General features: G+C 47.5%; 4 protein-coding genes across 4 annotated transcripts; 3 read left to right on the top strand and 1 right to left on the bottom strand.

Annotated features, from left to right (window-relative positions):
* Positions 1-1,079: 1,079 nt before the first annotated feature.
* glr1 (glutathione-disulfide reductase GLR1) lies at positions 1,080-2,921 on the top strand (the record flags this gene model as incomplete). Its single annotated transcript, XM_057160525.1, has 3 exons — positions 1,080-1,462; positions 1,555-2,429; positions 2,488-2,921. The coding sequence occupies 3 exons, from the start codon at positions 1,080-1,082 to the stop codon at positions 2,919-2,921; spliced, it is 1,692 nt and encodes a 563-aa protein (XP_057026773.1).
* Positions 2,922-3,273: 352 nt separating this feature from the next.
* On the bottom strand, positions 3,274-4,053 carry N7466_001128 (sulfotransferase family protein; the record flags this gene model as incomplete). Its single annotated transcript, XM_057160526.1, has 1 exon — positions 3,274-4,053. One exon carries the CDS (start codon positions 4,051-4,053, stop codon positions 3,274-3,276), a length of 780 nt encoding a protein of 259 aa, XP_057026774.1.
* A 3,114-nt stretch (positions 4,054-7,167) lies between these two features.
* On the top strand, positions 7,168-7,728 carry N7466_001129 (uncharacterized protein; the record flags this gene model as incomplete). Its single annotated transcript, XM_057160527.1, has 1 exon — positions 7,168-7,728. The coding sequence occupies one exon, from the start codon at positions 7,168-7,170 to the stop codon at positions 7,726-7,728; it is 561 nt and encodes a 186-aa protein (XP_057026775.1).
* A 1,415-nt stretch (positions 7,729-9,143) lies between these two features.
* Positions 9,144-10,958, top strand: N7466_001130 (uncharacterized protein; the record flags this gene model as incomplete). The annotated part of the gene is made up of 3 exons (XM_057160528.1): positions 9,144-9,231; positions 9,348-9,770; positions 9,904-10,958. The coding sequence occupies 3 exons, from the start codon at positions 9,144-9,146 to the stop codon at positions 10,956-10,958; spliced, it is 1,566 nt and encodes a 521-aa protein (XP_057026776.1).
* Positions 10,959-11,582: the final 624 nt, after the last annotated feature.

The raw sequence follows: 11,582 nt of genomic DNA on the forward strand, positions 1-11,582 counted from the left end.
GGCGGATCCTGTGTTGATTGGAAGGGAGGGAGGTTAGTTTATCCCCTTGCATTCCTGTTCTCGTGAATGTGAGTGCGCCGGTAACGCAGGGGCAGCCCCGTGCCTGTGTTTTCTTTCTTTTTCATTTGGCCAAGGGCAATGAACCCACGAGGATTTTTGTTTCTTGTTTCAACTGAATCCATCTTCTTGGACTGTGGAGATTGTTCCCAGGGGTGGGCACTGTTTGAAAAGTGTCAACCGTTGATATCGTCCAGCCTCCCAAGGGCTTAAAACCAAGACCGAAGACTGGGGACCGAAGACCAGATAAACATCTTTTCCAGACCCGCTTTAGATCTTTGGTAACATCAATACTAGATGGCAATGTTTAGATTGATTTCAGGATAGTATATTGCGAATGCGCTCCAGTGTTCGTGATCAAATTAGATAAGCGATGCAATGCATAGTTACATGTTACTATGCTGGTGACTCGTGTAAGATTGCTGCGAAACGCCAAGCCTAAAGTTTGTTTTGCCAGCTTACGTGGGAAATGCTGCCCATTGCTCTTTCCACTTTTATCATAAGCAAGTACTAGCTCCGTAAGTTCCATTTTACATTGAACTCCGAGTCAATGCAAATCCGGGGGTCAGCTTGGCTTATACTGTGCAGAAGGGGCCTCGGCGGATTTGTAATCCCGCAATGCAGAACAAGGAGATCATGACTCATGAGTGCGCTCGACTGGGTATTCAGTCCAAGCGATTCATTTGCTCATATAGACAGTGGCAATGAAAGGGATTTGGGATAATTCTAGAAATATACTTGATCATGGACTATGGATGAACTGGAAGAGTCTGCAGGCAGGTCTTGAAGTTTGCTTAGTCAGGATTATTCATCAGCCAATTTTACTCTTTGATCACATCATCCAAGGCGGTGTGGGGGCTGACTGCAGCCGATTGGCAAACCCAATGCATCTCACTTGGGCTTTACTGGTTCTGGGCTCGCATCAATTATCAATCATCGGCATATTCGGCGCCTACTATAAGTGTATTATACTTTGATTTTTTTTTGAGCACCCCTCTTGTACATACCCCTCCATCCTCTCCATGCTCTCCCGCTCTCTCTCCACCCACACCTCCCGGATCAGCTTTCGCTCCTCCTTGACCCGGTTTTCCGCTAAGAATATCCATACCGGTCTCCGCCCGACCGTGAACCGAAATCTGGCGTCCATAAACCATCTCGTTCCCGCCATTACTCCTACCTCGCGCCTCTCTTCCATCACCCGACACCTTTCCTCTTCCACTCCTGTCCTCGAAAGCAATTCTTCCACCATGGCTCCTACCAAACAATTGAAAGAGAATGAATATGAGTATATTGTCCTAGGAGGTGGTAGCGGCGGCAGTGGTAGCGCCCGTCGTGCAGCTTTGTACAAGAAAAAGACCTTGATCGTTGAGAGCGGTCGTTCCGGTGGTACCTGTGTCAACGTTGGGTATGTTTGTAAACCATTTTAACTCATCACTACTAATTGGTGTGGTGGCATGACATGCCAATGCAGAGCTCAGAGCTGACCTGGGAAAATAGTTGTGTCCCCAAAAAGATGACCTGGAACGCTGGAACCGTCAACGAGACAATTCACCTTGGCAAATACTACGGATACGATATTCCTGCTGGCACCAAGTTCAATTACAAGTCCTTCAAGGAGGCCCGTGATAAAGAGATCCTGCGCTTGAACAAAGCCTACGAGGGTAACTGGAAAGCTGCAGGCATTGACCTTGTCCACGGCCGAGCTCGTTTCGTTGAGAAAATTGTCGAGAAAGATGACGACGAAGATGACGAGATCGAGAAATATGTTATCGAGGTTGCCAAAGCCGACGGCACCACTGCCCCTTACTATGGAAGGAAAATTCTGATTGCAACCGGTGGGCGACCGAACATCCCCAATGTGCCCGGTGCCGAGCACGGTATCACCAGCGACGGGTTCTTCGAGATCGAAGAGCTCCCGCCTAAGATTGCCGTCGTTGGTGCTGGTTACATTGCTGTCGAGCTTGCCGGTGTTATGAATGCCATGGATGTCGAGACTCACATGTTCATCCGTGGTGATAAGTTCCTGCGCAAGTTTGACCCTATGATCCAGGATGTCATGACTAAACGGTACGAGCTTGCTGGTGTTAACTTGCACCGCCATCACTCAGGCTTCAAGAATATTGAGCTCATCCGCGACGGAAAAGGTGCGGATCGTTTGATCAAGTTGACCAGCAACGATGGTACCGTATTGGAGGTCAATGAGCTCCTGTGGGCTGTTGGTCGTATCCCAGAGGTTGAGGACCTAAACCTTGACAAGACCGGGGTAACGGTCAGCTCTACTGGTCACATTATTGTCGACGAGTACCAGAACACCGACGATGCGATTGTCCACGCCCTTGGTGACGTGACTGGCCAGGCCGAGTTGACTCCTGGTAAGTGGCACTGACCTCTACTACAAGATTAAAACTTGCTAACCTTTTTTTCGCGCAGTTGCTATTGCCGCTGGTCGTCAGCTGAGTAACCGTATCTTTGGCCCTGATGAGCTCAAGACTTCTAAGCTCTCCTACGAGAACATCCCCACTGTCGTTTTCTCTCACCCCGAAGTTGGCTCAATTGGTCTCACCGAGCCCGAGGCTCGCCAGCAGTATGGCGATGATAAGATCAAGATCTACACAACCCGGTTCACCAATATGTACTACAGTCTTATGCCGCCGTCAGAGAAAGACAAGAATCCTACAAATATGAAGATCATCTGTGCCGGTCCTCAAGAAAAGGTCGTCGGTCTGCACATTCTGGGTCTTGGCGTCGGTGAGATGCTGCAGGGCTTTGGTGTTGCTGTCAAGATGGGCGCCACCAAGGCTGACTTTGATAGCTGTGTTGCTATTCACCCTACCAGCGCTGAGGAGCTGGTTACCATGACCTAAGTGTTGACCTTATGTGATAACATAATAACAGAAGGATACATATAGATCAAATTTTCAATTACATGAAACCATACCTATCCTAGTGCGTTCCAATGCTTTTGCAAGGTCTCTTTCAATTCAAACATTGGCCACGTCATTAAATCACAAACTTGCTTCGACTACAGTGAAGCCTTCCATTTTTCCAAAGTGGTGCCCAGGTGGCAAGAAGCCAGAATGGTCATTCCTTCAAGTCAAATATAGACGTGATCTAGATTTGTAAAGAATATTCAGGTATCTACCGGCATATGTCTACTTAGGTATCCTTCCATGTATGCGCATGCAATCTATCAATCTAGTAGGTACAGTATGTGCTCTATCTGTACAACGCCCAGGCCAATGCAGTCGCGCCAACAGCAAATATAAACGCCCAACGTGCCAATCCCCGACGAATATGCAACTTCGCAATCTTCTCAATCGCCTCGCCATCATTTATATGCGGAAATGGCATGTCCTTGGGGACCTCCTTCGCAAGCGCCTTACACAAAGGCCCCCATCCATCCCGAACATCATAAAAAACAAGGCGATGCTCAGGAACAACCTCCTTCAACCACTCAATATGCCGATAATACGTCTGCCGCGTAGGAATCTCCTCCTGGTACAGCCTCACCCATTGCACATTCAACAGCCCAAGGTAGTCCATAAAATGCCTCATTCCAGGCAACGGAAACAGAACGCCACGCAGAAACCAAAGAAATGTATAGTGCATCACCTGATTCATGGACTTTTCCCACGAAATCGGATCTCGCACTGTACAGATCACCTTGGCATCCGGGTACAGGGCTATTAGCTCAGGAACGAACTGGCAGCCCGGGGAGTCCGTCGTGGCAGCGTATCCATCATACTGGCGCGCTAGGAGCTCCAGGACAGCCTTCTGGTCGTCTTCTCCCCCTGCGGCCCAGTGCGTAAGGGCCTGCATCCATGTTCGGATCTGGATAGGGGGGCCTAGGGTAGCTTGTGTTCCGCCGTGGAAGATGGGGCCGCCTAGGAGGATTTCCAAGGCTGCGCTGAATGAAGCGGTTCCAGTGCGGGGGAGTCCGGCTCCGATGACTTGGATTGTTGTTCCTGGCTTAGGAACGGATGGTTTCTGACCCATGGTTGTTGAGATGGGACTTGCGGCTTTACGGTGTAGCTTGTCGAGCTATCAATTTTTATTCTTTATTCACGTAGGTTGGGTTTCGTTTGTACATGGAGCCGGTGTGTTGTATGTGGAGTTTTTTAGAGCGGATGCTCGTGGTTATTGTTAAAGTTGTTTTGGATAAATGATAACCTTGGAAAGGTTGAAACGAATCAGGCCCAGAAAGAAAACCAAATTTGCCATGTGACCTAATTTTGGCTCCCTTTCCACGTCAGTACACTGTGGGGGCGGCTTTATGCTTCTATTAATCTTCATAACCGGATATTCCGTACGGCTTAAAAACTTCCAATATTTGAGGCTTGCACCTCAGGGGTATTGATGTGGGGTTCCATTATGGATAGTACGTCATACGCAGACCACCACCACCACCACCAACTCTTATTAACATATTAGAAACGCAAAATCACAACCACTAGTGAAGTTGAGGAGTGAAAATTCTACGTTGGGCATATTTTACAATACCCTATTAGAACAAAATTCCCCTGAGTTTCCGTTTGCTTCTAGAATTTTCCCCTGTTTGATGATATCACGGGATGTGCCCCCAGATTATGATAGATCAGCTGCATCAACACCAGATAGGTCACATCGCTGCTGTTCACCTGCTCGCTTATCTGAATTCGAATAAATTCTCTATCAATCTTAGAAATCATAATTTCATGTGCGTCTTGAATAACGGAATTTTTCATCAACCTTGAAACCTGGAACCCTCGGTTCTAATCCTACCGTCTACATGTCCCCAACAAACATTACACCCAAATACGACAACGCAAAAACAGCACAATTCCTAGGAGAGAGCCAAGGACTAAACTGACTTCCAAAAATCGCATATTCAAAGATCCCAAGCTCGCTAAACACAATTAATTAGATGGAGTCTAGGTAAATTAGTCTCCACAAATCTCGATTACCCTCTACTTAGACTGTTAGTGTAGTATGCAAAGAGGTAAGGGGTCTTCATTATTTAAGAGCATATTGCCGGATAGTATTCAATGTCCTTTTATTAACCTTGATACGAAAATTTCGAAGTTGGTGAAAAGTCCTAATTGATATCTTAAGTGAATTTTCCTCGCATCTTTTGAGCCCCTCAATTCAAGCCAATATCGTTGCATTTTGTTCACTTCTTTTTCAAGGTCTATTGTTCAGTGAATATTTGCTTGCTAGCGAAGCCCTATTCCTCCAAGGTTAAACCTCATATTATACATTACTGGTATGTATTTAAACACCTTCGTATCTGGTGATGAAATGAATCAAGTTCTCAAGTCCTCGCGTCCTCGCCAGCTTGAAAGTCACTACTCTAGGCCAAGCGCTGTCAAAGCAAAGACTTTATCTATCTTTCAAAAGCCCTGCTCCGAGAACCACCATTGGCATCTCCTTCCTTACTCTTCGAGGTTGAAGAGCATTCTCCCTGCCAAGGTCCAAGAAATGGCATTTGTCAATGTTCTATTTTCTACCGAAGATACCTGTCTGGACGACGAAGCAATTCTATGGATCATCTATAAACGTATCCGGCGAGAAAATTGTTACTGGACAATAGAAAGACTAAACACGCCGTACTTGTTCAGCTTTTCTGTTCCCGACGATCCCGATAAGCGAGTGAGAACGTTGAATGCATTGGGGCAAGTCTTTAACTTCATCCACAATCTACCCGAACAGGGGCCCCCTTTCATCCGTTTGGAACTTTTCCCATTTCTCTTTCGAGGATCTATTTTAAAGGGTGACATTCATCGACGACGTTGAATAAGCAGCTCCACCAAATGCAGTCTAAGCTGTCAACTAGTTGCCATGTTACATTGAAAGTAATTCGTCCTTAGCAATCGAGGTGAGACTAGACTTAAGTTTATCTTCTGTCTGCTCACATGTGCAGTGAGAAGGCCCTTAGAGTGGGAGTCTAACTGTACCCGCCCCACTCGACGATCGCCCCTTCCACATTCGTAAGCCCGTACGAATAGCTAAAGACACGTGCAGAATTCTAGATCACGTTAGCCCGGGGATAACAACAGCTGTCGAAGAAAACCTACGCCGAAGCCAAAAGCAATACAAGCACGACCAAAAGCCACTCGCTTGCGCCGAATCCTATACCAACGAACATGACGAACGAATAGAAACCGATGAAGCCTGCAGAATAGAGATCAAACATGATACTGGCTATCGGATTGATTTTGAACTTCCGGAGAACAAGTGTCATAGCCACAGCGGACCATATACATGGTATAAGATACTAGACGCAGTCAGACATCGGCACCAAGTATACAACAGTATCAGATCACGAATAATGGCCAGCATACCAGGGTTCCGAATCTTGGAAAGCTGATGCACGTAAGAAGAAAGGATAATATGCACCCGGAGGTTGCTGCAAATCTCAGTCTCATGGAATTCTGGTCCGTCTTTTCCAAGTCGTTGTACGCATCTCGCGCATTTTTGTACGCGTTTTGCACGCTTTGTTTTGTGGCGAACATGGTTTCGAAGAAGGATGGAGTATATTGCTGAGCGACAGACGTGATGTGTTGTTTTGTTGCGGTCTTTGCCAAAAAGGGGCCAGAAAACGCGGTGGTTGACAACTTGACTGTACTAGGCCCAAAGCGTTATCGCCTTCTCTGTTTTAGTACAGTAATTTTGACACATCCTTGCAATGTGAAGCATCGCAGAGAGAAAATGATATTTTTGAAATATCGCTGTTTATGATATTTTCTTGTCTTTTCAGATATGTTTGATAGGAAGATCATCATGGGCGAATTCAAATGCTCTATAGATCGATATTCATTTTTCTGTGGATTCCAAGGTTCCACCCAGTTTAACCTTATTTCCACGCTTGGTTTTTCTACACAAAAACACAACTGACAAGGATGTTTGCAGCCTTGTGCAGGCTCAGCCTCATGCTGGTTTGTTGGTGCGACTCACTCATCATCCCGAGGTTCTCTCCAAAAGAGACTTGAACCCATGTTTCGTCATCAATAAAAACTTTCATAAGTTTTTGGGTCTTTATTCACCTTGCTATTTGTTTTGTCCCTTCTCTCTGCAGGTAAAACCTCCCGAAGGTTTACCCGATACGTGCTGATGATTCTGACTCACAGTAAAATGAGCGACTACCCAACCCTCAAGACTCCAATACAAACCGTCGGCCTAAGAGAGGTATGCGAAGTCAACGGTCGCACATTCACGAGAAGAAAAGGTGCCGATGAATGGACCGAATACATCGCCTCTCAATCCCCTAGTGACCGGGGGCCGTCATCACATTCACCGCCAATAATCTATCTTTCTCTCATCCACTACATCCAAGGCGAGGGTGAGCCCTTGCACTGGTCCCTATTTTTCGCTCGTGAAAATCAGCCTGGCTACGAATATCAGGTCAAAGGAGATGCTGAGCATATGACGTATGAGCCCTCGGATGGTATGGTGGATGTTGTCAATGCCGACGACTTTTTGAACATTTATCATTTGGCTGCTATGGTCCCAACACAGGAGAGTGTGGTTAGGTTTGTCGCCGAGGAGGAAGTGCCTCCCCGAGCAGTCAATAGGAAGGCTGTCGTGGAGAACTGTCAAGGGTGGTGTGTGCGTGTGATCGCTACGCTTGTCACAATGGGGATTATTCCAGAGACGAAACTGCAAATGGCACGATCTATGTTGCAGCCGATTTAGACATACAAGTTGATTTAGCATGGTATTTTCCACGGCTATGTCAAAGATAGTGATAATCACTATTGACGACTTGCGACACTCCACCGCTTTGAAAGTGCACAGACTGTTACCTAGTAGGGATGTAGCACGATCGAGAGAGAACATCGAAGATCCTCCCATTCAATGTTAATGTTGAATCGGATCAATTGACACTAGACCTAAAATGGTATTCACAAGAAATACTCCATACTTCCCGAGCCCTTTTCAATATTTTACTTTCTTATCAATACCACCGGCATTGTAGCACTAACTTGGAGGTTTAGTTGCATGCGATTGCAAAAAAAGAAAAGAAAAGACGCGCGGTTTCACCATCCGTGAACTGGTCGCGCGCAGTCCACTGGACAAGAACAAGACCGCGAAGCCGAAGTTGTCCAGAACAAGGGATTAGATGGGAGACTACAAAGCAAAGCCAAGGGAGTCGGAAGGTATTCAAGTTGTTAGTGAAGACAAGTACTGAATACACGTCCCAGCCGGCGTTGTACTGTTGTCCGCAACCTTGGAAAGTGCATACGGATGTTCTCCACTAGGGGGGGGTCCCGCGCGGCTGGTGGATATGGGGGCTATAGCCTCGTCCCTGATCGAAGCCGTCCCAACAAAACTACTGCACGTCCAAGGCCCGTGTTCTTGCACCTCAGGTATGTAGTATGTTTCAGAGAGCATGTCGTACAGGTGATGGGGTATACGATTATCATCACGGATCGTGATTTAGTCGGCTAAAAACGGGTGGCACAGGCACTAAAGCGGAAAAGGAAACCGCGTATGCAGCTAATCATCATGAGGTACGCAACTCATGCAGCTAGTAGTCCCATCGTACATCTGAGGGGAAAGGACAAAGCCGGACTAGATCCTTGTTTAAACTTCAAGCCCAGTATATAGTAGCTCTCTTCCTTTATCAACCAGTGTCATTAAGAGGATCCATATGGCCGTCGTGGGTTTGTCTTGATATGAGGTGTTACAGTATAGATGAGTTTTAAACCACAGTCTACATGTAAAAAAACAACCAACATATAACGCCTTCTGCCATGTACTTACATTCCATTCCTTTTTTTTTATGCTTTCTCTCTTTTCTCCGTGGTTTCTCCGTAAGTGGGTAATGGTTGTAGTGGATCCCATGGTACGGCGGTGGATATACGTGGGTCAGTCGTGAAATCGAGGGGCGCTGGGGGAGGTTCGAGAGCATCGAAAATTCAGACGGACGTTGACCGAAAACTTAACACGGGATCCCGAAACAGAAAGCCCTCTCGTCCTTTCTATCCACTTACACTCAACATTCCCACTCCTTGCCGCCCAGCTCTATCTTCCCCAGATTCCACATCTCACGGCCTCCACACTCGTTCGATCCTTGCGATCATTTCTTACCCGTGAATATCGCCATCATGCAATGGCTGGATCGGTCCCGATGGACTACAGCCCCATACTATGCCTTTGTCGTTGTGGTTATCGCTTGTGGATGCATGCCAAAAGGTACGTTATACTGCGCGTGAGACTTGTCGCGTGCCCATGTTCGTTGGATATGGCGCGAGTAAGGGGTGATTTTTTTGTTACGCGAGACACTAACGAGTGATTCGTTGATACTGTAGGTTACGATGAGGGAGGGTTTAGTGCCAGCATATCCTTGCCATCATTCCAAAAGGACTATGATCTCCTTTCTGCGAATTGGGAGGGAAATGCGTCAGGATTAACAAACCGCAAGGCGAATATCTCGTCGTTTCTGACTTTGGGCGCGGCCTTTGGTGCGCTGAGCTCTCTGTACTTGAACGATAAGCTTGGTCGTATTCTGTCTTTCCGGTTGGCTATTATTGTCTGGGGAATTGGTACTTTTATTCAAGTCTTTTCCTCCGGTATCTATGGCTTGCTGCTTTTTTCCCGCATTTTCGCTGGCCTGGGCGCCGGTCTCCTCACAGTCACATCGCCCATGTACCTATCGGAAGTGGCACCAAAGGCGACTCGAGGTCTCGCTGTCGGATTGTCCATGGTGACATTACTGGCAATTCTAGCAATTGGTGAGTTTCCTTTATTTCATTCTTTTTTTTTTGGCATTTCAGATGTCTCTTATCACTTATCTATTGTTTTTTTTTCTTTTCTCTTTTTCTTACTACAAGGGACCCCTGCTAACCCCGTTCCCCGGCCGATAAGGCTTCTTTATTAACTATGGCGCGAATCTCCACATGGCCGCCACCCGCACCCAATACCGACTAGTCCAAGCCATCCCTCTAATCCCTGTCGGCATCGTCTTCGTCCTCTCATTCTGGTGCCCCGAAACACCCCGCTACCTCGCCTCCAAGCAACGCCACGATGAAGCAAAGCAAGTCCTCGCCCGCCTCCGCGGCACAACCCCCGACGACGAAAGCATCCTGGCCGAGTTCGACGAAATCGACGCTGCAGCCAAGCAGCGCGCCGACCTCGCCTCCATCTCCAACTGGCAAGCCCTGAAGGAATCCCAACTAAATCCGAACTACCGCCAGCGCTTCTGGCTCCTCATGGCCATGCAGACCATCGCCCAGTGGTCCGGCGGCAACGGAATCACCTACTACATCTCTACCATCTTCCAGTACGCCGGCATCACCGGCAGCAACGCCTCGCTCATCTCATCCGGCGCCTACGGAATCGTCAAGCTGGTCTTCACTATGGCGTTCACGTGGGGCCTTATCGATCTCTTTGGTCGTCGTCGCTGTGCGCTGACGGGCCTCTCGCTCCAACTCGCTGCACACATCTACATGGGCGCTTACATGGGCCTTCAGCCAGGCTCGGCAGATAACACCAATGCTTCGAACGCGGCTATCGCGTCCGTCTTCATCTACGCCGTTGGCTGGTCCATCGGCCTCTGCACAATCCCTTACCTCTACGGCGCCGAGATTTTCCCCACCCGCATCCGCAACGTCTGCTACGGTATCTCAATGGGGCTGCACTGGTTCTTCCAGTTCGCCGTTGTCCGCGTCACGCCGAATATGTTTGCTCTGGACGTCTGGGGCGCGTACCTGTTCTGGGCGCTAATCTGCTTCTTCGGCTTGGTCATTCTGGGTTTCTGGATGCCTGAGACCAAGGGCGTTTCTATGGAGCAGATGGATGAGCTTTTCGCTGGGCCGTGGTATATGCGCTGGAATGCGCGTGCCAAGGATGTGGATTACTCGATTTCTTCGTTTGAAGATGTTGAGTCTCGGGAGAATACTCAGCCCAAGGCTACTCTGTAGATTTCTTGCGGAGTTGGCTTCTTATATACATGAACACACAAAAGAATGGCGCTTAGTTGGAATGGATGGAACTGTACAGTATATTTGGCCCATCTTCCATTCCACCGGTGGCCTAGTACTGAACTATACCCCTCCAACTTTCATTGGCTGTGCCCTAGTGGCTCGCATACCCTTTTGCTTTCTTTCCTTGTCTCGCGTGCCCACTATTTGCATTATATCCTCTACACCACTGCACTTAATCTAGATCCTCGGGGATTGTCCCCTTCCTTTACTTACTACATACCCATGACACACTCTGTCTATTTTTTAGTTAGTGCGCTATTTTTGGGGTTTTGCGCCCCCAATGCACCACTACGTAGTGGTCAAAAAAAATTATAATAATCACTTGCCTTCAGTTCACTCTTCATCAATCACTCACCTATAGTAATGTAATACCTTCAACCTCAGGTACAACCATCTGGGCGACCTTTTTTTAGCATACCTCTACACCTGGACATCAAGATGTCCATTACAACTTGAGCTCCTAAGCAGGTACATGTAGTATGTACACATGCATGTCCATCATGATTTCTTTGAAAATATGCACATGTGATATATTCACACAGAATTTTGGTAGGTATAAAC

This window comes from Penicillium verhagenii, assembly GCF_028828195.1.
Source record: "Penicillium verhagenii strain IBT 33310 chromosome Unknown utg000002l_segment0_segment0, whole genome shotgun sequence".
NCBI classification, from domain to species: Eukaryota; Fungi; Ascomycota; class Eurotiomycetes; order Eurotiales; family Aspergillaceae; genus Penicillium; species Penicillium verhagenii.